We start from the raw sequence: 25,298 nt of genomic DNA on the forward strand, positions 1-25,298 counted from the left end.
CCTTTGAAGCCATCGCGACACAGGCACTGGAACTCATACTCGCCCGTGGGCATGCACGTGCCGCCGTGCTGGCAGGGCTGGCGCTCACAAGGGGAGCTGCCGTAGCACTGCCCAATGCCCCGGCTGCCCAGGAAGTTGTAGGTGAAGTCCAGGCGCTTCCCATTCACGGACACCTGTGGGCACAGGGACCCCAGGAAGTCGAGTGGGAGGGCCGGGGTTGGCACAGGGACAGGCCTGCGTCTGGCTCTGGCACTCAGTAGGGACCGGGCTGGGGAGTGACAGGGAGGAGCAGGAGGGTCTTCCCTGGGTAGGAACGGTCTCAGGGGCCGTGGTTCCCAGCACAGCCTTCCATAGATCTTCTGATTTTGTTTTGGCTTTTGAGCACACACTAGGGTTGCTCAGGGGCTCAGTGCTCAGAGGTCACTCCCAGCATTGGTGCTGGGGACTATAGGCGGTGCCAGGAAGTGATTCATACATGCAAGGAAGGTGTTGTACTATTGAGCTACCCACACTCTCACCACCTGGAACCCAGGACTCCTTCATGCCAAGCCGGGCTCCAGCCCTTTGAGCTGTCTCCTGGCCTGCCTGCCGGCCCTTCCTCCCTCTGTTCTTTCCTTCCTTTCCTCCCTTCCTCCCTCCCTACCTCCCTCCCTTCTTTCCTTCCTTTCTTTCCTCTCTCCCTCTCCTTCCTTCCTTCCTTCCTTCCTTCCTTCCTTCCTTCCTTCCTTCCTCCCTTCTTTCCTTCCTTTCTTTCCTCTCTCCCTCTCCTTCCTTCCTTCCTTCCTCCCTTCTTTCCTTCCTTTCTTTCCTCTCTCCCTCTCCTTCCTTCCTTCCTTCCTTCCTTCCTTCCTTCCTCCCTCCCTCCCTTCTTTCCTTCCTTTCTTTCCTCTCTCCCTCTCCTTCCTTCCTTCCTTCCTTCCTTCCTTCCTTCCTTCCTTTCTTTCCTCTCTCCCTCTCCTTCCTTCCTTCCTTCCTTCCTTCCTTCCTTCCTTCCTTCCTTCCTTCCTCCCTCCCTTCTTTCCTTCCTTTCTTTCCTCTCTCCCTCTCCTTCCTTCCTTCCTTCCTTCCTTCCTTCCTTCCTTCCTTCCTCCCTCCCTCCCTCCCTCCCTTCTTTCCTTCCTTTCTTTCCTCTCTCCTTCCTTCCTTCCTTCCTTCCTTCCTTCCTTCCTTCCTCCCTCCCTCCCTCCCTCCCTTCCTTCCTCTCTCCTTCACTTTCCCCCATCTTCCTTATCTCCCTCCCTCTCCCCTGCCTCAGGTTTACCGAGAGGAAAGCAAGGCCTCAGGGGGGAGTATCTAGCTCTCAGAGCCTTGGGCTGGCTCCTGGGGGTTTGGGGGAGGCCCGAGCTGCACCCTCTCCTCCCGGGGTGCCTCTGGCTGCTGCTCCTCACCTCCCCCACACAGCCCCGGAAGTGAGCACTGATGTTGGCAGCAGGAGGCAGCGGCACTGCAGGCTCCACCCCACCGAGGTAGAGGAGGGTGTGCAGGTTGAGGCCCAGGCTCTTGCCGGGGGAGGATCGTAGCACGGGCTGGCCGCCGTTCACCCTCAGGCTGCCGTCCTTGTTGACCCGCTCTGCAGATGCTCGGTGCCAGCGGCCCAGGGCCAGGGGCTGGGGGCTCCTCAGGATAGCCAGCCCTGGAGTGGACAGTGGGGAAGGTAGGGCACAGCGTGGACGCCCACCCACCCCGCCCACCCCTCACAAGGCCGGGGCGGGGGGGGGGCTCCCTCGAGCCTCCTGAGGCTGCAGCGTGAGAAGGAACACGGGGAACGAACCCGATCCCTGGCGTTTGAGCCTCCTCGGGACACGGACGGTCAAGGGGACACGAAGTCAGCAACTGGGTGCCCGGGGCTCACCTGACCCCAGCTCGTAGCGGAACTCCAGGTGGCCACCGACCATGGCCAGCAGCACGAAGTCCTCCACAGGCGCGCTCTTGCCCCCGCTGAAGAGCAAGATGCCGTCGGGCGCCAGCGGCTTGAACTCCACGTCCAGGCGCAGCTCGTGATGTGTGTTGGTGAGGGCGGGCATCGTCAGGTAGGAGCCCGTGCCCGACATGGAGGGGGTGGTCACCGTCACACCTGCCGCGGCCACAGTTCAGTGGGGGGGGGGGGCTGGAGGGTGGGGGTGGGGTGCCGCAGTCCCAGGGCTGGAGCACATGCTGTGCCTTTGAGTCAGGGCCCCGGGGACCCCACATCCCCTAAGGAGCAGCTAAGGACCAGGCTGGGAACCTCCCAGAGGGGATCCAGGCTGGGCGGAAGCTAAGCGAGGAGGCTCTGAGACCCGCTAGCTTTGGAATCATTTCTCAGCTGCCTTAGGTCCCCCTGCCCAGCACCCCCAGTCCCCGCTCTGGGTCCACTCACCTTGCTCGCACCTCATGCCTGAGCGGCCCAGATGGCAGCGGCACGTGTAGCCTTGGCCGTTGGGCCGGTTCACACAGGTGGCGTCAGGCCCACAGGCGTCTGGGGGACACAGGGCCATCAGTGAGTGATAAGAGAGGGTCGGAGGCAGCGTGGCTGGAGCCACCTCCTCGCTCCCCCAGAGGGGGACAAACTAGAGCTGGGAGTGGGAGCAGGAAGGGGGACAGTGGGGAAAACGAGTCAGCGTGTATCTGGACAAGTACCAGGTAAGTGGCTGGGTGATGAGACTGTGCCCGGGGTAAAGTCATCGAATGGGGGGTTTGGGGGACAGGGATGGAGATTAGCACCACATTCTTGGGCAGGTGCGGGAGTGGTGGATCTGAAGGGGCAGCAGTGGGCGGGGACAGACCTGGGGTGTCAGTGCTGGGGAGAGAAGGGCTCTGGGGTGAGGGCCTGAGAGAGAGGGGTCCCAGGATGAGAGGCTGGGGAGAGGGGTCCCGGGCTAAGGGGCTAGGGAGAGGGGCCCCGGGGTGAGGAGCAGCAGGGGCAGGTGGGGGTGGCAGCACCTGGGTGGCAGTGCAGGGCCTGGGAGTGCTCGCAGCGGCTCCCCGTGAAGCCGGGCCGGCAAATGCACACGTAGCTGCTGCTCTCTGAGTCCTGGCACTGGCCCCCGTTCTGCAAGGCAGCCCCCACGGTCCCCCTGAGTCAGGCTGAGAACGCACTGCCCCTCCCCAGCCCCCAGGGGCTGGGGGCTGGCCGTGGGTGGAGGCCGTGGGAGGGCAGCAAGGGCTGGGGCTCACCTGGCAGGGCTGGTCCCGGCAGGTGGGGCAGTGGGAGATGCCATGCGCCGTCAGGTTGAGGTCGTGGAAGACCACCTCCTCGTCCTGGATGCGCAGCTCCCGGACGCAGCCTGCGGAGGGGGGCCCGGGTGAGCCGGGGAGGAGGGTCAGCTGTGCCCTGCTGTGCCCTCCCCCAGGGCTGCTGCCGGCTGGCTGGGCTGGAGGGGGCCCGGGGGGCTCACCCACAAAGCCGCTGCTCAGCCCCGCCTTGGGGATGGCGCTGTAGTCGGGGTAGCCCCCCAGGTAGAGCTCCTCGTTCAGGTCCAGACCCTGGAACTTGCCCTGGGAGTGGAGAAGCTGGGGTTAGCTGGGGCAACGCGTGGGGGGGGGGGAATGGGGGTCGGGCCAAAGAAGGGCCGGGCCAGGCCTCACCTGGGAGGTCCCGTTGACGGGTGCCAGGCTGCCCACGATCAGGGAGCCCTGTGTGAGACTCCGCAGCAGCGTCACCGTGTGGAACTGGCCCAGGGCCAGCGGGATGGGGTGGCGGATGGTGGCCATGCCCGAGCCGGCATCAAACCTGCTCGGGGGTGGAGTGGGGTGTGTGAAGGAGGGCAGGAGAGAGGAATGGGGGCTTGTCAGGGGGCCAGGGGGGTGGGCTGGGGAGGGGAGTGGCTGACCCAGGCAAGGGGGACATCACCTCCTGAAGTCCCCGTTCCTACCTTGTCCTCCCACTCTGTCACCCGCCCCAGCTCACCCTGCCCTGCCCTGCGACCATGACCTCTCTCCGCACCCCTTCCCAGCCCACCACCTCTCTCTGGGAGCACGTCTTTCCTGGCCCTCTGGGGCTTGTCTCTTAGCTGACCGTCCACCCACACAAGCACTGCTGATCCCTCAACCAGAGCTGGCCGGTGCAGGTGTCCAGTCAGTAACTGCTGGACGGATGGGTGGAGGCGGCCACCAGGACATTCTGAAGCCTGAGTATCTCTTTTCTTTCTTCCTTTTTTTTTGGGGGGGGTGTCACACCCGGCCATGCTCAGGGGTTACTCCCGGCTCTGCTCTCAGGAATGAGTCTTGGAGGTGCTCAGAGGACCATATGAGATGCCGGGGATTGAACCTGGGTAGGCTGTGTGTAAGGCCAACACCTGCCCTGTTGTACTATCACTGTGGCCCCAGCCTGATCATTTCTGCCCAGTTCTCTCTCTGTCAGTCATAGGGGGAGGGTGAGCTGTGTGCCTGCCCTCCCCCCTGGCCCCCCCCCCCCCCCGGCCCCGCACACGGGCATGCAAAGTCTCACCGGAACTCAGGCCTCCCGCCCACAAGGCCGAAAGAGATGAAGTCGGGCTGCCTGTGTGCCAGGTTGGTTCCCGAGGTTCGCTTCTGTCCGTTGTACAGCAGCATACCTGGGAGGTACAGCTGCGTGAGACCCCCTGTCCGGCTGCAGGTTCCAGCCTGCCCAAGCCCCAGAGCGAGCCGGGTGACCTTGCGGGTCTGTCCTCTCTCTTACTCCCACCCCGCCCTCTGGCGCACCCACACAACAGCAAGGAGGGGAGCCCCAGCCCTGTCTTAGGAGGGCACCCGAGACAGAGAAATTGAAGTCACTTCACACACACACACACACACACACACACACACACACACACGTGAGGGCTTGTGGGGGGGCAGGGTGGAGACTCACCCGAGTAGAGAAGAAGACCTGGACAGTGAAGGTCAGAGATGGGGGACAGAGATGGGAGAGACGGGAGGAAGGGTGAGAGATGAGTCAGAGGGGCCAGACGTGCAGACACAGGGAGTAGAGGGGGGGGTGGAAGTGTATGGGTGGGAGGGAGGCACGCAGAGGTGGGGGGGGGGAGGCTCAGGAGAGGCTAGAGATGTCCTGGGCCCATTCCACGAAGGCAGTCACTCCAGGAGACCCTGGACCCCCACGGTCACCCGCCCTCCCGCTCACCGTCGGCGGAGTCGGGCCGGAAGGTGATCTTGATTTCAAACTTCCTGTAGGCCTCCTTGATGGTGGGCAGAGGCAGGAAGGAGCGGGGTGTCTGCGTGAAGTAGGGGACCACGCGCTCTGCCAGCAGAGAGCACAGTGAGAGACGAGGCCTGCCAGGGAGTGGGAAGGGCACCACGGTTTCTGGGGGTGAGGGAGGTCTCACCTGGCACCTGTAAGTGGGCAAAGGCCTTGACCTTGCCCTGGTGGTTGGTAGCGGTGCAGACGTAGGTGCCTGCGTCCTGGGCCCGGACCGAGGGTAGCACCAGCATGTTGTTCTCCAGGCGGCTGCCGGGAGGTAGGTCGCCATCCAGCTGCAGAGACACCAGCGCTGGGCACCCCTGCCCTGGCCCGTCTCCCAGCTCTGCCCTGAACCCACCCTCTGGTCCTGAGCATGGACCCTGGCCATCAGGGACGTCCGCGTCCCCGCCCAACACGCACCTTGCTCCAGGTGATGTCAGGCTTGGGGTAGCCAGAGGCCATGCAGGGGAAGACCGCGGTGGAGCCGGCGGGCACGCGGACTTCCGGGGGTGTGGAGATCAGGGGCAGGGCTGCGGGGGCAGAAAGCGGAGCCCTCAGCAGCGGGGTGACGGCCCCCCGTAGGGAGCTTAGCCTGCACCCCCCCCCCCCAAGGGTGACTCCTTGGGTCCAGAGGGACAAAGTGGTCACGGCCCTGGCAGAGGCCAGGCAGGCCCACCTGGCTGCACAGCCCCAAGTGGAGCCCTGGGCAGCAGTGCAGGGACTAGAGGAGGCCGAAGACCGTTCTAGGGCAAGTCCTGCACTGGCCGTGGGCAAGAACTCGGGATCGCCTGGGCGGGCTCTGTCCAGGTCTTCCCTCTCCCTGTCTCTGTCTTGTGATGTGCTGTCCTGCTGCCACACTAGGCCTTCTCTAGCCAAGCAGGTGTGCCTGAGGCACTATCCGTAGTCCTGTCTCTGATTCTGGGCCACACCCAGCAGTGCTCAGGGACACTGTGGTATTACCAGGGAGAGAACCCGGGGCTCTTCCCTTAGAAGCACAAGCTCTCACCCTGAGCTGCCCCCCGGCCCCCACCTCCTGCCCCAAGCCTTCACGACCCTCTTGATTCTTGATTCCCCTGGTGTTGCTTTTCCTTGTAAGGTCCATCCTGCACCAGGTAACTTTTCATTCCGGGGGGGCTGAGGCGTGGGAGGGGGGGGGGAATAATGGCTGTTGGGGCCATACCAGGATGATGCTCTGGGCTTACTCCTGGCTCAGATACCATAGGGGATGTTGGAGGGTTTAGCAGGTCAATGCAGTTCAGGGCAAGTGCCTTAACCCCTGTACTGTCTCTCCAGCCTGGTCACATTTATTTATTTATTTTGCTTTTTAGGTCACACCCAGTGATGCTTAGGGGTTACTCCTGGCTCTGCACTCAGGAATTACTCCTGCCAATGCTTAGGATGCCAGGGATCAAACCTGGGTCGGGCATGGGGTCGGCCTTGTGCAAGGCAAACGCCCTACCCACTGTACTATCACTCTGGCCCCCAGTGTGGTCACATTTCTTTTCATCTGGAAGCCATCACTTTTTGGGAGCCTGCCCCTGAAGTGCCACGGCCTACAGGAAGGCCAGAGCAGGCCAGGACCCCAGGAGAGGAGAGCAGAGAGGCTGGGAAGGCCTGCCTGGCCCTGCCCCCGCCCCTCCTGGCCCAGCCCCCGCCCCGCCCACACTCACCCTGCACCAGCAGCAGAACATGGGACTGGGTGGCGCCAGCCGAGTTGGAGGCCGTGCAGCGGTAGCGGCCGGCATCGGCCAGCTCCACGTGGGGGATCCTGATGATGCCCCCACTCTGCACGATGCCAGGCCGCAGGCTCCCTCCGACTTTGCTCCACGTCACCTGAGGCTTGGGGTCACCCAGCGCCAGGCACTCGAACTCCACGCTGTGGCCGACCACCACGGTGTGCACAGACGTCCTGATGTTGATGAGCACAGCGGGCAGGGCTGGGGGAGAAGGGGAGCAGCGTGAGGGGGGCACCCTGCGGCAGGCAGACCCTCCGGGAGGCGGGCCCTGCAGCCCTGCCATTCATGTGGGTCTCTCTGGTCTTCGGCGCTGGGCCCCGCGTGGGGCAGTGCTCTGGGGCTTGACCGGGGCCGTGGTGCTTGGACGACCGGGCAAGACCAGGGGTGGAACCTGGGCCTCCTACATACGAGTCTGCGCTCTAGCCTGGGAGACATCCCTGGGTCCCTCATTCATTTCTTCACTTGCTTTTTTATGCATTCTCTCAGGCGCACGCTCCTGTGTTTATTCTCCTCCTGTGCTTACCTGGGGAATCAGCCTTCACCACTTGCCTCTTCCTCCCTCCCTTCACCCAAGAGGCTTCCTGTTGACATAGTCTGAGCCCTGCTCCATCCTCTTGTTCCCCGGTTTGTGTGTGTGTGTGTGTGTGTGTGTGTGTGTGTGTGTGTGTCTGTGCTGTTGTTTGTTTCGGGACCACACCCAGTGGTGCTCAGGGCTTACTCCTGGCTCTGTGCTCAGGAATCACTCCTGGCAGGCTCGGGGGACCATACAGGATGTTGGGGATCAAACCTGGGTCAGCCATATGCAAGGCAAACACCCTCCCTGCTGTACTATCACTGTGGCCCTATCCCTTGCTTTTAAGACATCTAACGCCGCACCTTTATTTTTTTTGGGGGGCGGGGAGGCAACACCTAGCTGTGCTTGGGGATCACTCCTGGCAAGACTTGGGGGACTATATGAGGTACTACTGGGCAACTCAGGTTGCCCACATTCAAGGCAAGCACCCTGCCTGCTGTTTTAACTCTCCGGTCCCTAACACCACCCTCTTACCTTGGACAATTAGCTGCGCACTGGCCTGGGCCTGTCCCCATGGGCCATAGGCCTGGCAAATATATGTCCCTTGGCAGCTCAGGTCCAGGTTCTGGATTCTGTAAAGAAAACAACATGAGGAGGGGGGCAGAGAAAACAAACGGTGAGAGAGAACACGTCGTGAGGAGGGACCGGCCACCAGAGAGCAGCACTTCACACACGTGCACCTGGCAGCACCTGCCAGAGGCGGCGGGCAAGACCGTAGTCCATGCCCACATGGACACAGGCTGTGGCAGGAGATCGCAGGGCTGGCAAGCCTCAGAGCACTGGCACAGACATGTGCGTCTGGACTCAGCCTGTTTTCTTCCCTCATTGGATAATAAGCCAAACGGGGGCTACCAGTGACTACAGGCACACCCCATGTGGAACACTGTGCTCAGTCCTACGGGCAGTCTCAGTGCAGTCTCATGCACCTGTGGCATCGCTGGAAACATGGAGTTCAGGCAGGCAGAGACTCGACGTGGACACATGTGTCACGTGGAGCTCCCAAGGGTGGGCCTCTTCCTGCTCAGCCCTGCTGTGCGCCTTGGACTGGGAGGGTCTGAGTTCACATCTGGCTGTCTCCACTCACCTGAGCACGCCATCCTGCATGCTGTGGCCAGGAGGGAGCTGACCCCCTTCCTTGATCCAGTAGATCTGGGCACCCGGGTCGCTGGGCACGGCACAGTGGAACTCCACGCTGGCGCCGATGCTCCTGGTCTCCTGCTGCGGTGTGATCTGAATGGTGGGCATGGACCCTGCTGGGTGGGGGCCGGAGGAGCCTGCAGGGACATGGAGGAGACCGGATGTGCAGGAGTGTGGGTGCCACCCTAGACACCTGCCCAGGACCCAGGGAATCCCTCTTCTTTTCCCACACCTGGAGATGCTCAGGGCTCACTCCTGGCTCTACACTCAGGAATCACTCCTGGCGGGCTCGGGGACCACATGCGGTACAGGGGACTGAACCCAGATGGGTTGTGTGCAAAGTGAGCGCCTTACCCAATGTACGATTGCTCTGGACCCTTGTGGATTCTTGTTTGTTTTAATTTGGGATTTTTAATAACCCTGGCTGTGCTCAGAGGTTATTTCTGGTTCTGTGCTCAGGGATCATTCCTGATGGGCTTGGAGGACCGTGTGGGGTGTCAGGGATCAAACCTGGGTCAGCCACATGCAAAGCAAGTGTCTTTACCCACTGTACTATCACTCTGACCCCTCAGGACATTCTTTTTTGGTTTTGTTTTGTTTGGGGGCCACAACCAGTGATGCTCAGGTTGTGGCTCTGTTCTCAGGGGTCACTCCTAGCGGGCCTCAGGGACCACATGGGATTCCAGGGATTGAACTTAGGTCAGGCTGAGTGCAAGGCAAACACCATACCCACTGTACTACCACCCCGGCCCGAACCATCCTCTTTGTTTGTGGGCTACACCTGGCTCAGAGCTCAGGGTGGGGTGGCTCCCAGTGGTGCTCGGGCTCCATGCAGTGCCAGTGACTGAACCTGGGGTCCCACATGAAGATTCTACACTGAGGCCTGTGAGCATCTCCAGCCACTTTTTGTTTTAGGGGCCACACTCAGTGGCACTCAAGGGGCTGCTCCTGGCTCTGTACTCAGGGATCATTCCTGGAGGTGCTCAGGGGACCATGTAAGATGCTGGGGATTGAGCCTAGGTTGGCCACATGCAAGGCAAGTGCCCTATCCGTTGTACTATCTCTCCGGCCCTCTCAGCCCACTTTGGCTGAGTGGTTCTTTTGCTCACTTGTGCCATGGCTCAGTCAACACAGAAAGAGTGTGAGGGGCGCTGGGTTCTGGCCCCACTAACCCCTGTCTCCGTGCAGGGTGGAAACAGGTGGCTGCCCTGTTCCTGAGGCCTGCGGGGTCTCTTCCTAAGTGAGCCAGCACTCTCTCTTCACATGACGAAGGTGAGGAAACTGAGGCTCAGAGGGTCTCCCGCCCCCACTCTTGGCCAGTCACATGCAATTGACCAAACATGCATCCAAGCCAGGCTCTGGACCACCCAGCCCCATGCTTTTCTGCTTCCAGAATCTGGACCCGTGAACACCAATGTGGCCTGGGTCACGGCGGAAGAGGCCAGGGAGTCACCTGGCCCTCTGGTGGCCTCCCGTGGCTGCCTTCCACAGTCATTGCTGTTGCTATCTAGGCTGCACCCCACCCGTTCTGGGTCCTGTGGGCACAACCGGGGCTGCTGAGACAGCTGCCCCGGGAGGGCATCTCAGTCTGGGGGTTGGGGTGAGGCGACTGTGAGCGAAGGGAGTCAGCAAAGACAGTGCCGGGGTCTTCCTGGAGGAGGCAGCCTGCCCTGGCAGACAGGAAGGACTCTCGGGGAGGAGATGGGGGCGACCACATGTGCCACCACGGCTGCTCACCTTGGACTTGCACCTGGGCGAAGGCCTCGGCGGAGCCCACCCTGTTGGTGACCTGGCAGCGGTAGCGGCCGGCATCCTCGGGGGCCACAGGCTCCAAGCGCAGCAATTCGTTTCTGGCCGTGGCCCTCGGGGGGAGGCTGCCGCCCACACGGCTCCACTGGAAGGTCAGCGGGGGCGTCCCGTGGGCCAGGCACTGCAGCTGCACGCTCTCTCCTGCCCGCACCGTCGTGTGCTCGGGGATGGTGGTGGCGTACGGAGGGCCTGGGTGGGTGCACACAGCTCAGGGGGCAGCACGCGCCAGACATAGGGGAGGGGGAGCCAGACCCCCCAGTATGAGCAGCGGGAGTACAGTCTGGGGGTCCGGGGACATGGGGTTGGGACTGGGTCCTGTGGACGGGGCCCCTGGGGTGCTGTTCGGAGTGGGGTGGGAGAGGGTTGGGGAGTGGAGCCCTCAGGGGCTGGCAGTGCCTCACTTTCCACATGCAGGGAGACAGTGGCTTCGGAGTGGCCCATGGGGCTAGTGGCATTGCAGATGTACTGGCCCGAGTCCTGCTGGGCCACCTGAGGGATGATCAGCGTGTTCCCCTCCAGCCGGTGCTGCCAGGGCAGTGGGGAGCGCAGCTTGGACCAGTGGATGGTGGGTGGTGGGCTGCCTGTGGGCGGGGCAGAAGGTGGTCTCTGGTGGGCCGGGTGAGGCCAGCTCGGACCCAGGGGGATTCACCGTGGTCATCTCAGCTCTCCAGAGATTCTAGTCGCACGGCCTCCTCCCCGGGCATGGCGCTGTCCTCAGGCCCTCCTGGCGTCCACCCATACCTGTTGCCGAGCAGCGCAGGGTGGCCGTGCGCCCGGCCTCCACTGTCAGCTCGACTTCCTCCACCTCGGCCTGGGGGGCCCCGGGGACCACAGCGCCTGAGTCCACGATCACCTCCACCTGCTTCTGCCCCGTGCCCAGGGCGTTCTGCGCCAGGCACACGTAGGTGCCCGCATCTGAGGGCTTAGCTGAGGCAATCTGGGGAGAGGAAAGGTGCTGGGTCAGGTGGGTGCCGAACGGGGTCCCAGCCTGGCCCCCGCTTGCAGCTCTGGCCTGGGGGGGGATCTCGTGCTCAGCTCTCCTCTCCCGTGGGCTCACACAGGCAGCTCACACACATCTGGTCCTAGTCCACCCGCCTGCCTGCCCACCTGCCCACGTCCCACCCTTCCATCATTCCCATCCCTTCCTCTCTGGCCATTCATTGCCTGCCCACCCCATCCCCTGCCACCACCCTGTGCCACAAGGATGGCCCTGGACTGGCTCAGACCCAGAGACCTGTGGCCCTGGGTAAGCGCCGTCTCACCTGCAGCACCGTGCGACTGTCCACGGTCTGTCCGTAGGTCTTGTGCTCTAGGTTGCCGGAGGCGCCGATGCGGGCCCAGCGCGGGGAGGAGCGGGGCTCCCCGGCGCTGACACATTCCAGGGTGACCGTCTTTCCCGCTCGCAGCCGCACGGGGCCCTCGGGGAGCACGGACACCACAGGGGGTCCTGCACAGAGGAACGGCCAAGACCCCTTCTCAGTGACCACCTCGGGGGGGCCTGGGGTGGAAAGGGGGGCTCCGTGAGGAGGGAGGCGGGGTGGGCCCTCACCGTGCACGCTGAGGCTCACGACACTCTGGGCCACGCCGTAGGCGTTGGAGGCCACGCAGCGGTATGTCCCATGGTTGCTGGGCCGGGCGCCCACGATGGTGATGACCGAGCCGTTGGGGCTGATGTGGACGTTGTCTGTGTGGTCATGTGGGGGAGAGGACAGCCCGCAGTGGGGGATGACCTGGGGCTTGGGTGCTCCCAGCCAGCGCTCCTCCGTCCCACGCCCAGACCCTCCAACCCGACTGTGCCCAGTTCACAGCCACAAGGGGCAGCTGGGAGAGGGGGGAACCCAGGGCTTGTCCCCTCGCCACGGAGCTGGGCTCCTGGGACCCCAAAGGGCAAGGGCCTTGTGCAAGGTGGCAAGGTGCCCCCTGGGCTCCACCCATCCACCCAAGGTGGTGATCCCCTGACTCTCTTCCCCAGCCCTCACCCTCGAGCTCCTGGTTCCGGGTCTTCCACTCAATGCTGATGGGGGCCGCGCCCTCGTGGATGAGGCACTTGAAGCTGGCGTCCTGGCCCTGCTGTACGGTGCTGCTGGGTGGGTCGATGGAGATGACGGGGCTCCGGAGGCCTGGGGTGCGGGCACAGAGGCTGGGGTTCAACGGGGCCAGCCCATCTGCCTGCCCGCGCCCTCCGCGGCAGCCCCAGGAGCCCTGTCCTGGGCACACTCACGGTAGGATGAGCCCGCGCTGGGTGGGACCGTGATGGTGAAGGAGGCTTCCTGCTCGGGGCCCGGGCCTCCGACCACGCGGCACACGTACTCGCCCGAGTCGGCGGGCGAGACCTGGTGGACGCGCAGCCGAGTGCCGTGAGTCTGTGGAGGGAGGCGGGAGGTCATCAGCTGGGGCTCGGACCCCAGAGCTGGGGCTCAGTGGGGCCGACAGTGTCCCTCCCCTTTCTGGGAGGGCACTGGCTCAGGACACCCTGCTCTCTGACCCCCACCCCATAAGTGTTCAGACCCCCCCAGGGCTCCTCAGCAGGGAAGGACTGGTGCAAGATTTAGAGCACAGAAGGTAACTGTAGGGTGAGCCTCACTTGCCCGGGAGTGCCCCTGTCCTGGCCCCCAGTACCTGGTGCCGGGCGGGGAGGCTGCCCCCGCGCCTGTGCCACGTGACCTGGGCATGGGGCTGCCCAGGCACCACGCAGTTCAGGTCCAGGGTCTGCCCTTCGGCCACGTGGGAGGAGGCGGCTTCGATGTAGATGGGCTGGCCCAGTCCTGGGGCTGTGGGCACAGGGGCTGGGTGAGGGAGAGGCAAGGCCCCTGCGGGTGAAGGAGGGGCGGGGTGCTCGCTGGTGCCCCTGGGGGTGAAGGAGGGATGGGTGGGGGGTGGGGTGCCTGCTGGTGCCCCTGGGGTGCAGGGCTTGAAGCGATGGCCAAGATAGGCTTCCCTGGAACCAGGAGGCTCCTCGGGCCAAGAGGCGGCCTGGGGTGTGTCTCACTTTGTTCTTGTGGTGCTGGGAATTGAACCCAGGGCCTCTGCTCACACCTGCTCTAGTGCTGAGTCACAGCCCGCAGCCCCAGATGCTGGGGGGAGGGGGCAGGCTGCTCCCCCAGGCAGGGGCAGGGGCTGCAGGAGCCTCATGGATGGGAGCCAGTGGCCCGCAGGGCGTGTGGGGAGAAGCCGGGCTCGTCCCGCTGCCTGGCACTCACCAGGGATAGGGCTGGGGCTGGCGGCCTCAATCGTCACCAGGACGGAAGCCTCCAGGGTGCCTGAGCTGCCTGCCACGCGGCATGAGTACTCTCCGGAGTCGGCTGGAGACACGCGGTTCAGCCTCAGCAGGGAGCCGTGGGTCTGGGTGGGGCGAGGAGGGAGACAGTGGGGAGCATGAGGTGGGAGAGGGGTGGCCAAGGCCCCCAGTAGCCTAAACCCTCTGGTCCCCAACTGTCACCCCAGTTTAGCTGCATGACACTGAAGTCACCTTCTTGAGCCCTTGGTGTCAAAGTCAATTTTTTAAATTTTATTTGTTTTTTTGATCCACACTTGGCATTGCTCAGGGGTTACTCCTGGCTGTGCACTTGGGAATTACTCCTGGCGGTGTATGGAGGACCATATGGGATGCTGGGGGCCAAATCTGGGTTAGCTGTGTGCAAGGCAAACGCCCTCCCTGCTGTACTATCGCTCTGGCCCCCTGAAGCCAGTTTGAGGTGATGCTTTTTTGATTTTTTTTTGCTTTTTGGGTCACACCTGGAGATGCACAGGGGTTATTCCTGGCTCTGCACTCAGGAGTTACTCCTGGCAGTGCTCAGGGGACCATATGGGATGCTGGGAATCGAACCCGGGTCGGACTGTATGCAAGGCAAATGCCCTACCCGCTGTGCTATCACTCCAGCCCCAGAGATGTTTTTTGTGGTAGAAGAAAACCCAGGATCTTGAGCAAAGGTACTGCTCTTGACTCTCACCCAGGTGGCTGGGGGCAGTGGGAGGACTGCTGTACCTGGCCTTCCCCCACCCTGCCACCTGTTAGTGCCCCTCCCTTGTGCCACCTTCCCCCGCCCCAGCCTGGATTTACGCAGAATGTCTGGGGGAGGGGGTGGGGGTGAGCGTCCACATCCTGCTTCACTTGGCCCCTTGTACCTGGTGGTAGGCAGGGAGGCTGCCCCCGCGTCTGTGCCACGTGACCTGGGCGTGGGGCTGCCCGGGCACCACGCAGTTCAGGTCCAGGGTCTGCCCTTCGGCCACGTGAGAGGAGGAGGTCTCGATGTGGATGGGAGCGCCTCTGTCGGGGCCTGAGATGCAGGGAGAGGTCAGGGAGCTGAGCTCCCACTGTCTGTGCCCTGCCCCTCGGTATCCTGATGTTCAGGCCAGGGGCCACGTGGCGGGGAGGCTCCACGGCACCCTCTGGACAGATGGCCTAGGTGGGGGCTGGGTGCAAAGGGCCGTGTTCTCCTGGCACTGGCGCAGGCCTGGGATTGGCCCCCCCAGCTCCCAGTAGCACTGGCATCCAGGGCTCAGACCCAGCCACTAATTTATTAACATCCCCCAAACTTGTCATGCGTGGCCTAGCACCCAGACCTGAATTGTGTGAGGAGCTGTGAGACCTCCAGCGAGTGTCCTCACCACTCCTTGACTCAGTTTCCCCATATATTAAATGGAGGAAGTGATCCTATCTGTCCCCAGGGCTGAGTATGAGGATGAAGGCGAGTCGTGCCCGCCTGGTGCTCACGCACCCTCCCAGCATTCGTGAGAGCCACCTGCCCGGTGCTAGTAACCACTCTCCTTTCAGCCCACTTGCTTCAAGAGCCTTCCATTCTTTCTGCTTTTTGTTTTTTCTGGGGGAGTGGTGTCACACTGAAAAGTGCTCAGGGTTTACTCCTGGTTCTGCACTGAGGGATCCCTCCCAACAAGGCTCTGGAGGCCATATGAGGTACCAGGGATGGAACCTGGGTTGGTCCTGTGGAAGGCAGGTGCGGGCCCTGCCTGCTGCACTACGGGCCAGGCCTCAAGCCTTCAGTTCTCTTCTCGGTTTCCGGTAGTGATGCCCGTGAAATCAGGACAGGTGCCCGCCATGGCAATGATGTGAAAGGTGTTTATCAGCACCCCACGGAACCTTCACATTATACCCGGGGCAGTGATCCCAGCTCGCCCGGTCACCCTGAGCGTCCCCCAGACTCTCCCCGCCACAGAGGAGGAAAGTAAAGTTGTGATAGCCTGGTGCCGTGTCTAGTCCCAAGGGCACTGGACTTCAAAGTCCGTGCTCAGGCTCTAGAGGCAAGCCCCGCCCTCCCTGGCTTCTGACCCTTCCCCTTCCGAGGGCGCTCTCCCTCTCAAGGGCGCTCACCGGGGACGGGAACGGGGCTTGAGTCAGCAGCCTCGATGGAGACCAGGACCGAGGCCTCCTGGGGGCCAGAGCTGGTCATCACACGGCACATGTATTCGCCCGAGTCGGCCGGGGACACCTGGTACAGCCGCAGCACCGAGCCGTGGGTCTGAGCGGGGAGGGAGAGGCCACAATGAGATGGCTCCCGGCAGCCTGGGAGCCTGGAGGTCTGACCTCTGACCCTGTGGGGGCTCCTGCTCCCCACAAGGTGCCCAGGAGCAGAGCTTGGGGAATAGATCTTCAGTCGAGACCCCTGCACCCCCGGCAGCTCTCCTACCACTTCCTGTCCCCCAGTTCCCATACCTGGTGGTGAGTGGGGAGGCTCCCCCCACGCTTGTGCCAGGTGACCTGGGCATGGGCTTGTCCGGCGACCACACAGTTGAGGTCCAGGGTCTGCCCTTCGGCCACTTGTGATGATGAGGGCTCGATTCTGATGGGGTGGCCGCCGCCAGGCACTGGGGACGTAAAATAGCACGTTGGTGCTCTGGCCACAGTTGGATCTGGGGATGACTGGATCGCAGGGGCAAGGGGCAGAGGCTGTTTTGTTTGGGGGCTAGTCCCTGGCTCAGTGGTGCTCAGGGGCTGTTTCCAGCAGAGCCAGGAGTCAGACCTGGGCTCCGTTTGTGAAGCCAGGGCTCTCGAGCTCTCCGCAGGGCAGCCACTTTCTTTGTTGACGTGTGTTGTGAGCAGTGCTGGGGCTACCAGGGCCACACCTACTGGTGCTTAAGGGGCCCTGGGGTGCTGAGGACCACATCTAGGGCCCAGTGCATGCCACGCACATTTGCCAATCTTTTAGCTCCCTTCTCTGCTCCTCGGCGGTAACTGATTCTGCCCGCTGAGGTCAGAGCCGTACAAACACTTAGCCGGTACGCACGGCACTCTGTGTAGGACTGAAAGTCACCCTCTTATGCATATTTACTCATTTAATCCTCACGGAACTCATAATCTCTCTGCGCTGATGGAAATGTTCCGTCGTCTGCACCATCCAGCAATACAGCTGCCCCAGTGACATGCCCAGAGCGGGCAGGAGGAAGGTGAAGAGGTGGAGTTTAGGTTTTACCTTTTTTTTTTTTAAACCATCTCTTTGGTGTTAATTTTATTAACCTTAGTAATAAATGGCGGCTTTCTTTATATATATTTTTTTCTTTTTGGGTCACACCTGGTGATGCATAAGGTTACTCCTGGCTCTGAACTCAGGAGTTACGCCTGGCGGTGCTCAGGGGACCATGTGGGATGCTGGGAATTGAACCCGGGTCGGCCGCGTGCAAGGCAAACGCCCTACCCGCTGTGCTATCTCTCCAGCCCCTCTTTATCTATTTTTAACTTATTTCTTTTGCTTTTGGAGACCATACCTAGCAGTGCTCAGGGCTTACCCTTGACTGCATACTCAGGGGTCATTCCTGGTGGTGCTGTGGAATAGAACCCGAGTTGGCTGTGTGCAAGGCAATTGTAGTACCTGCTGTACTATCTCTCCACTATCTCTCCAGGTTTTGTCTCCTTTTTTTTTTTGGTTTTGTTTTGTTTGGGGGCCACAGCCGGCAGTGCTCACGGCGTACTCCTGGCTCTGTACTCCAGGATCACTCCTGGCGGGGCTCAGGGTGCCGGGGAGGGAACCCAGGTCTGCCTCATGCATGCCCAGCCTGTTCAACTATCACTCTGGCCCCTCATCTGCTCTAAGTGCCACCCGGTGTCCTGGACAGCTCTTGGAGCTGGAATGATCAACATCCCCTGCTCGGCTGATACGGAAGCGAAGCTCAGAGAGGAAAGGACACACTCTAGCTCCTTAAGTGCAGGCAGGACTCGAACCCAGGCACCTGGCTGTAGCATGCCTGCCCTGGTCAATGCCTGGCCTGCAGGCCTGACTCCAGAGCCGCTTCTCTCCCTGCAGCACTGTTCCCAGGGTCTCCCTGTCCCTTTGTGGCCTTTGTCCGCTCACCAGAGGGTCTGCCAGCGCTGGGCAAGACGGACACCGTGTGGAAGGCCTCCACGGCGTCGATGTTGTTGTTCGCACGGCACACATACTCCCCGGAGTCAGCTGTGGACATCTGGTATAGCCGCAGCCGGGAGCCGTGAGTCTGGGGACAGGTGGAGGAGAGGAAGATGAGGGCTCTCAGGACCCTGGCTGGCTCCAGGCTCTTCCCTGCCTCCCTTATCAGATCTGCGGAGGCTGCCCTCTGGTCATCAGGGTTTGGGGGTGGGGGGGTGGAAATGCCCTGGGATTCCCAGCGAGAGGAGGACCCTTGGTTCCCTGGCCCTGGCCCACTCTGCACGACCCACCCTAGGAAATGGGCTTTGCTCCCACAGCTCTGATTGCCCTGCATACCTGGTGGTGGGCGGGAAGGCTGCCGCCACGCTTGTACCAGGTGATGGTGGCCTGAGGCTGCCCGGCGACCACGCAGTTCAGCTCCAGACTCTGCCCTTCCACCACGGTGGGTGACGAGGACTCAATCCTGATGGGTGGGGAGACGCTGGGCACTGGGGCACCGGGAGGGGAGGGGGCACAGGGTCAGAGTGACGGACGACACCAGGGACCTTGCTACCTGCCCCTGCCACCCCCACCCTACCCCAGGAGGGAACCCTGTTCCTGACACGCTCACCGTGGGCCATGCCACTGCCCTGGATGGTGACAATGAGGGAGGTCTCTTGAGAGCTGGCCCCGTTACTGACATGACACACGTACTCGCCCGAGTCGGCCGGCGTCACTTGGGGGATCCGCAGCCGCGAGCCCATGATCTGGCGGGCGGGAAGGGGCGTTTGTGGAGGGAGTCGCGCCTCTTCTTTCCCACGCTTGACGCTGGCCCCCTCCGGAACCCGTTCCCTAGTTGGAGCCTCCAGCTCTAGACTTGCTCCCACCTGTGCCCTGCGGAGGCCCGTGGAGGCCTTCCTAGGTGTCCCCAGGCCCCTTGGCTGGCTCCAACTACCCTGTGACCACTTGGCATTCGGTTATGCTTAGCCCGACGGATATATTTTTTCTTTTTTGCTTTTTTGGGTCACACTCAGCAATACACAGGAGTTACCCCTAGTATCTCATGCACTCAGGAATTACTCCTGGTGGTGCTCAGGGGACCATATGGGATGCTGGGAATCAAACCAGGGTTGGCTGAGGGCAAGGCAAACGCCCTACCCGCTGTGCTATTGCTCCAGCCCCTGCCCGCCGGCTCTTGGGGGAAGGAGTGTGCCCACTGTACTTGGAGTCCTGAGTGCCCAGTGCACGGCTTGGCCTGAGGCCCTAAGTACCATGTCCCGGTATAGGGCCCAGGGCTGCAGGAGTGGCTCAGAGGGCTGGAGTATGTGCCTGATAGGAATGAGGTCCCAAGTTTGAGTGCCAGTACTGGACTCATGGTCTCCTGAGCACTGCTGGCTGGTGGGCCTTACTGCAGCTGGGCTGGGCCGGACCACGATGCCACACCAAGGATTGTAGGAAGGGCTCTGGGCTCTCTGAGCACAGTTTGGGAGTGTTTTTATATAGAAAAATACATATAGGACCAACTGAGGCTGGTGGGACTGGCCGGGCATGCCCAGCAAGAACGGTCAGTGTGTGCTGGGACTAGCGGGGCAGAGGGTAGTGCCGAATGACACCCTCCCTCCATTCCAGCTAGGGCTAGTGTCCCCGATTTGGCCCTCCTTGACTGCTGGCTCTGTACCTGGTGCCGGCTGGGTAGGCTGCCACCTCGCTTATACCAGGTGATGGTGTGGGGGGTGTGGCTGGCCACCAGGCAGTTGAGGTCCAGGGTATGGCCGTGGGCCAAGGAGGCCGAGGAGGACTCGATGCGGACGGGGTACACCACGCTCTGGGCTGCAGGGGCGAGGCAGGAGGCAGATGGGGTCACAGAGGGTGGGGAGGCACCTTTGGGAAGGTCCCCGATGCCTTCCTGAGGCCCTGGAAACACTCACTCTGAGAGGCGTCCATGCGGGGCTGGATGGTGATGAGGACTGAGGCTTCCTGGGTGCCTGCGCTGCTGACCACACGGCACACGTACTCGCCGGAGTCGGCAGGGGTCACCTGGGGGAGCCGCAGCCTGGAGCCGTGGACCTGGTGCCGGGCAGGGAGGCTGCCCCCACGTTTGTGCCACATCACCTGGGCGTGGGCCTGGCCGGCCACCAGGCAGTTGAGGTCCAGGGTCTGCCCTTCGGTCAAGTGTGTGGAGGAGGACTCGATCCGGACTGGAGGGGCGAGCCCTGGTGAGGGCAGAGGGTCAATTCCAGGCTGGGAGGCGAGTGGAGGGGCTATTGGCCTTGGGGGGGCCCGTCATTGGTGGAGCAGGATGTTCCCCCCAGCCGGGGCCCCCAGCCCTGCCCTCTGCCCACACCACTCACCGGGCATCGAGCTTGCTGGCTCAATGCTGACGAGCACAGTGGCCTCCAGGGGAACCGGGCCACCCAGCACTTGGCACACGTACTGGCCAGAGTCGGCTGGTGACACTTGGTTGAGTCTCAGCAAGGAGCCGTGGGTCTGGCAGGAATGGGGGCCAGGTCAGAGGGGACCCTCTTGGTACCCTGACGTCATCAACCCTCCTCACTCTCTGACCTGGGGGTCTTGCTTAGGGACGGGGACATGGAGGTCTCACCCCAGAGTCGGGCGGCCACTAGTGAGTGGCCACAATGGGCTGGGCCAACACTAGTGCCACATCCTATCAATTCTTTTTCTTTTTTTGGGGGGGAGGGTGGGCATATCCAGCGATGCTCAGGGGTTACTCCTAGCTCTGTGCTCAGGGATCACTCCTGGCAGTGTTCAGAGAACCAAATGGGATGCTGGGGATTGAATTTGGGTTGGTGGCGTGCAAGGCAAACTCCCTACCCTGCTATATTGTCACTCTGGCCCCTACATCCCATCAAATCTAAGACATCCCAGAAATCCAACCCAGGACCTCCTTGCCCATGTAAGACACACACTCTAACTACTGAGCCTGTCCCTGAGACCCTAAGACAGAGATAAGGTCTCTGCTTGTGAAGCGTGAGACAGTAATAGATGGGGACTCTTTCTCCACAGAGGCCCAGAAATCCTGGTGCGCCCTAGAGAATGGTGCGCCCCCTTGCCCCTGATGGAGTCTAGAGATCATGCTGACAGCAATTGCCTTATGGTGAGAATCAGAGATTTATAGGCTCTGAAGCAGGGGCATCAGTCACTTCACATCACCAGGAGATAGTTCTTTTTTTTTTTCTTTTTCTTTTTGGGTCACACCCAGCGATGCTCAGGGGTTACTCCTGGCTCTGCACTCAGGAGTTACTCCTGGCGGTGCTCGAGGGACCATATGGGATGCTGATTGAACCCGGGTCAGCCACGTGCAAGGCAAATGCCCTACCCGCTACAGCAGGTCTGATTATGACCGTTATGCATGACAGAAGCTTACAGAGGTTCCAAGACTTGCTCGAGGACACAGACACAGTTGTGGAAGATGGAGCCAACCCCAGACTGGGTGGTCCTGAAACACGGGGTCTAACCACTGTACTTACATTTATGCACGGGGGCCCATGCCTCCCTGGTCTCAGGAGTCTCAAGTCCTCCCCATCCCTGACCTCCACCAACTCTGCCCTTCTCAGTCTGCCCATTCTACAGTCTCGTACCTGGTGGTGGGCGGGGAGGCTGCCCCCGCGCCTGTGCCACGTGACCTGGGCATGGGGCTGCCCGGGCACCACGCAGTTCAGGTCCAGGGTCTGCCCTTCGGCCACGTGGGAGGAGGAGGACTCAATGCGGATGGGCTGGGTGCCAGTAGGAGCTGGTGGGGAAGAGAGCCCCTGATCATTCCGGTTTCCAGTAGCTGCCCCTGCCTCTGCCCCCGTCCCTCTCCAGCCCGGGGTCCCCACGCACCATAGGCAAAGTTGGCGCCGTGGGTCCTGGTGACAGTGACGGTGAAGGAGGCCTCCATGCCGTCGCTGGCTCGGCACACATACTCACCCGCGTCTGCGGGGGAGGCTTGGAAGATGTACAGGCGGGAGCCTCGAACCTGGGAGGCCGAGGGCGGTGAGTGGGGGGTGAGTAGGGCGCGTCCTAGAACCCAGCTGATGCCCTACTACCCCGTTTCTTGAGCTCAGGAGCCAAGCCCTCCTCACACCTCAGTTTATCGGTCTGTCCGTCCAACCGTCCATCTGTCAATCTGCCGTTGAGCCCTGGCTGGGCCCCTCCCACCCTTTGCCGCCACCACATACCTGGTGGCGGGTGGGAAGGCTGCCCCCGCGCTTGTACCATGTGACCTGGGCATGGGCCTGCCCGGCCACCACACAGTGGAGGTCCAGCGTCTGCCCCTCGGTCACTGTGGGGGAGGATGACTCGATTCTGACGGGTACAGCCGATCCGGGAGCTGTGAGCACAAAGGACTGAGCTGGCACAAGCGGCCTGGCAGGTGGGCCGAGCACAGCCCCCAGGAGCCTGCAGGGTTCAGTGTGTGGTGCCCCGAGTTTGCCCGCCTTAGCCGGGAGTCCCCAGGAAAGGGAGGCCAGGAGATGGGAGAGAAGCGGAGGCAGAAGCAGGAACATGAGACACAAAGCCAGAGACAGGCCTGGGGGAAGCTGTGTGGCTGCAGAGAAGTGAGTGAGGGGGCCCTGGCCACGGGGGAGGGGGGGTTCTGGGCAGGTCATCGTTCTCCCCGCACTGCCCGCTACTAGCAGCCTGAGTCCAGAGAACCTCAGCCTCCCACGTGGCTTGTCCGGCCACTGGTATCACTCACCAGGGATGGACCCAGGCCTAGAGCCGGAGGCCTCGATGGTGACCAGGACGGAGGCTTCCAGGGGCCTCGAGCCAAGGAGCACGCGGCACATGTACTCGCCCGAGTCAGCCGGAGACACCTGGTACAGCCGCAGCATGGAGCCGTGGGTCTGCATGCAAGCAGGGAGGGTTGGCAAGGGGCCGGTGTGGCCCTAGCCCCACCTCCAGCAGGCTGGCTCTCGGGGGCCACATACCTGGTGGTGGGCGGGGAGGCTGCCCCCGCGCCTGTGCCATGTGACCTGGGCATGGGCCTGACCAGGTACCACGCAGTTCAGGTCTAGGGTCTGCCCTTCGGCCACGTGGGAAGAGGAAGATTCAATGCGGATGGACTGGGTTGGAGCTGGGGGTCCAACAGGAACTGGGGAACAGAAGGACTCGTCAGGGGACTGGGTTCAGGGAAGTGCACGAGTTTGGGCAGGCAGGAAGGGTTGGGACCACACTCTTCTGTCTTAGCCTGGCCAGATGGCGTACTCCTGGCCTCAATCCTTGGCCCGCCCATGACTGTGCTGTGTCGTGAGGGTCAAACCTAGAGGCTCATACATATAAAACCACTGACCTGCCACTGAGCTATACCCCAAGGTCCCCCAACCCCGCACCTTGAGGCTTCTTTGTTTTGTTTGTGGAGCTGGGGATGGAACCTAGCTCACACATGTTGGCAAACGCTCCACCACGGGCTCTGCCCAGCCCTCCCTGGTGACTTCTAATCTGTGACACGCTTCGCTGGCCTGCAGAGAGCCTTCAGGGCCCAGGTCAGGCCCAAGAATGCCGACAACAGTACAAGGGTTAGGGTGTCTGCATGCACACGGCCGACCTGGGTTCCATCCCCAGCATCCCATACGGTCCCCTGAGCACCACCAGGAGTAATTTCCTGAGTATAGAGCCAGGAGTAACCACTGAGCATCACTGGGTGTGACTCAAAAGGAAAGATAGGAAGAAAGAGAGAAAGAAAGAAAGAAAGAAAGAAAGAAAGAAAGAAAGAAAGAAAGGAGAAAAAAAAAGAATGCTGACAACATCCCCAAATCTGGAAACACTCCCGAGCAAGTGTCCAGGAACGGACGCCTGGATAAAGGAGCTGTGGTAGATGTGTGCAACAGAATACGACTCGCCACTGCATGCTTCTCAGTGCATGGGACTGGAGAGTATGATGCTGAGAAGAGGCAGCCGAAGAGAGCCACAGACAGGATGGCCAGACTAGGGGAATCAAGAACCACAGTAAGGGGGTAACAAATGGCCCAAAGCAACGGAATCCGAGAATTGGCCTGCAGAACTGACCATGGCGGGGAGATGGGGTGGGAGCACCCTGAGACAGTGGGGGGTGGGGAGCAGACAGGCTGGGGGGGGGGGTGTTGGAGCAGTGCATGGATCCACGAAACCTTATCACCGATCACAGTAACCTAAAGACTTTTTGGCTAAAAAAAGAAAAAAAAAAAAAACGGACCACGCTGCCTTGCTCCTACAGAGCACTACCAGGAGCTCACACCACAGGAGGGCTCGTCCCCATGTCACGGATGAGGAAACTCAGAGCTCCAGAGGGAAAATGAGCAGCTCAAAGCGGATATAGGGCTGAGTGAGGATTTGAACCCAGTGTGGCTGACTCTGAAAGCAGAACCCCCAATGTGGGGTCCCTGGCAAACCAGATCATCCATCCTCAATTCACCCCCTCCCCCCACCTTCCCGAGTAGAGAGTAGAGTTGAGAGCCGCCTGGAGTGTCCCCTCTTGTTCCGATGCCCCCGAGAACGGAGGCACCATCCCTGGCGCCAGGGTGCAGTTGGGTCCCGGCCCAGTCCCACCTGACTCTTGGCCTGGCCTGGAGCTGATGCCTGTATGGGGCCCGCGGGGCACCGAGATGACGATGGAGGCCTCCTTGGTGCCTGACTCCGTCTCCACGCGGCACACATATTCCCCAGAATCGGCTGCTGACACCTGGGGGAGCCGCAGCCGGGCGCCGTGGATCTGGGCAGAGACGGAGGGGACAGGACTGAGGCCAGGAAAGGGTCCCAGTCACTGGCTGCCCGGGGCTCAGGGGACGGTCATCAAGCTCCCTGGGGAGGCCTCCCCTGGGAGTTGCCACACAGGGAGCCGGGGGGAGAGTGGGCTGCATGAAGACCCCACCTGTGTGCAGACCCCCCGCGGGCCCCTGCCGTTGACTTGGGGCCCCTCCTACCTGCGCATGAGGAGACAGGCTGCCCCCTCGCTTGTACCATTTGATCTGGACCTGGGTCAGACCTGTCACCACACAGCTCAGGTCCAGCGTCTGCCCTTCGGCCACGGCAGGGGACGAGGACTCAATGCGGACTGGGGGGGTGCTGACACCTGAGGCTGGGGTATGAGGGACACTGAGTAAGGCTCGGGGGAGGCTGGGCTTGTGCTCCCCCACCCTCAGCCTGGCCTTTGAGGCGCCCCCACCTGGAAGGACCACCACTTGGATGCGGGCCTGGGCAGTGCCCGAGGGGCTGGTGGCCACACAGAGGTAGAAGCCGGCGTCACTGATGGTGATGGCAGGGATGAGCAGTGTGGCGATGTCGGTGCGCTCAGACCGGGCCTGCCAGGGCGGGGTGGGGTGGGGTGGGGGGGCGTCAGCCAGGCCATGGGGAGTCCAGGGCGGCTGTCAGGACACTCTGAGCCCACTGTGGAGGGAGAGAGGGGCGCTGGGAGGGTGGTGGGGCTGGGGTCTCCTCACCTGGGGCGGGAGGCTTCCCCCTTCCTTCCTCCAGGTGATGGTGGCACTGGGCACGCCTGCAGCCCTGCAGTACAGTCTCACAGTGCGACCTTCGTGGACCTGGGTCCTCTCGGGGCTCACCTGGACCCTGGGCCCATTGCCCCCTGCAGACAGAGT

General features: G+C 62.0%; 1 protein-coding gene across 1 annotated transcript in view; it reads right to left on the reverse strand.

Annotated features, from left to right (window-relative positions):
• HSPG2 (heparan sulfate proteoglycan 2) overlaps positions 1-25,298 on the reverse strand; it is a 106,668-nt gene that overhangs the window by 3,915 nt on the left and 77,455 nt on the right. Inside the window, exons 47-88 of the mRNA XM_056122777.1 lie at positions 25,143-25,285; positions 24,869-25,004; positions 24,627-24,781; positions 24,253-24,415; positions 22,656-22,819; positions 22,424-22,571; positions 21,906-22,057; positions 21,568-21,703; positions 21,324-21,475; positions 20,076-20,211; positions 19,653-19,937; positions 19,403-19,554; positions 18,356-18,491; positions 18,082-18,233; positions 17,695-17,833; positions 16,062-16,213; positions 15,720-15,867; positions 14,516-14,667; positions 13,591-13,732; positions 13,010-13,161; positions 12,612-12,753; positions 12,370-12,510; positions 11,940-12,074; positions 11,653-11,837; positions 11,132-11,327; positions 10,792-10,971; positions 10,319-10,579; positions 8,529-8,718; positions 7,919-8,016; positions 6,805-7,071; positions 5,555-5,664; positions 5,280-5,427; positions 5,078-5,194; positions 4,427-4,532; positions 3,565-3,709; positions 3,375-3,474; positions 3,154-3,263; positions 2,920-3,028; positions 2,357-2,455; positions 1,853-2,074; positions 1,389-1,633; positions 2-173 (exon numbers count right to left, since the gene is read on the reverse strand). Coding sequence (XP_055978752.1) covers positions 2-173; positions 1,389-1,633; positions 1,853-2,074; positions 2,357-2,455; positions 2,920-3,028; positions 3,154-3,263; positions 3,375-3,474; positions 3,565-3,709; positions 4,427-4,532; positions 5,078-5,194; positions 5,280-5,427; positions 5,555-5,664; positions 6,805-7,071; positions 7,919-8,016; positions 8,529-8,718; positions 10,319-10,579; positions 10,792-10,971; positions 11,132-11,327; positions 11,653-11,837; positions 11,940-12,074; positions 12,370-12,510; positions 12,612-12,753; positions 13,010-13,161; positions 13,591-13,732; positions 14,516-14,667; positions 15,720-15,867; positions 16,062-16,213; positions 17,695-17,833; positions 18,082-18,233; positions 18,356-18,491; positions 19,403-19,554; positions 19,653-19,937; positions 20,076-20,211; positions 21,324-21,475; positions 21,568-21,703; positions 21,906-22,057; positions 22,424-22,571; positions 22,656-22,819; positions 24,253-24,415; positions 24,627-24,781; positions 24,869-25,004; positions 25,143-25,285 — 6,573 coding nt within the window. The remainder of the gene's footprint in view (position 1; positions 174-1,388; positions 1,634-1,852; positions 2,075-2,356; positions 2,456-2,919; positions 3,029-3,153; positions 3,264-3,374; positions 3,475-3,564; positions 3,710-4,426; positions 4,533-5,077; positions 5,195-5,279; positions 5,428-5,554; positions 5,665-6,804; positions 7,072-7,918; positions 8,017-8,528; positions 8,719-10,318; positions 10,580-10,791; positions 10,972-11,131; positions 11,328-11,652; positions 11,838-11,939; positions 12,075-12,369; positions 12,511-12,611; positions 12,754-13,009; positions 13,162-13,590; positions 13,733-14,515; positions 14,668-15,719; positions 15,868-16,061; positions 16,214-17,694; positions 17,834-18,081; positions 18,234-18,355; positions 18,492-19,402; positions 19,555-19,652; positions 19,938-20,075; positions 20,212-21,323; positions 21,476-21,567; positions 21,704-21,905; positions 22,058-22,423; positions 22,572-22,655; positions 22,820-24,252; positions 24,416-24,626; positions 24,782-24,868; positions 25,005-25,142; positions 25,286-25,298) is intronic.

The sequence above is a fragment of the Sorex fumeus genome, unplaced genomic scaffold (genome assembly GCF_029834395.1).
Source record: "Sorex fumeus unplaced genomic scaffold, SorFum_2.1 ptg000047l, whole genome shotgun sequence".
Taxonomy (NCBI): domain Eukaryota; kingdom Metazoa; phylum Chordata; class Mammalia; order Eulipotyphla; family Soricidae; genus Sorex; species Sorex fumeus.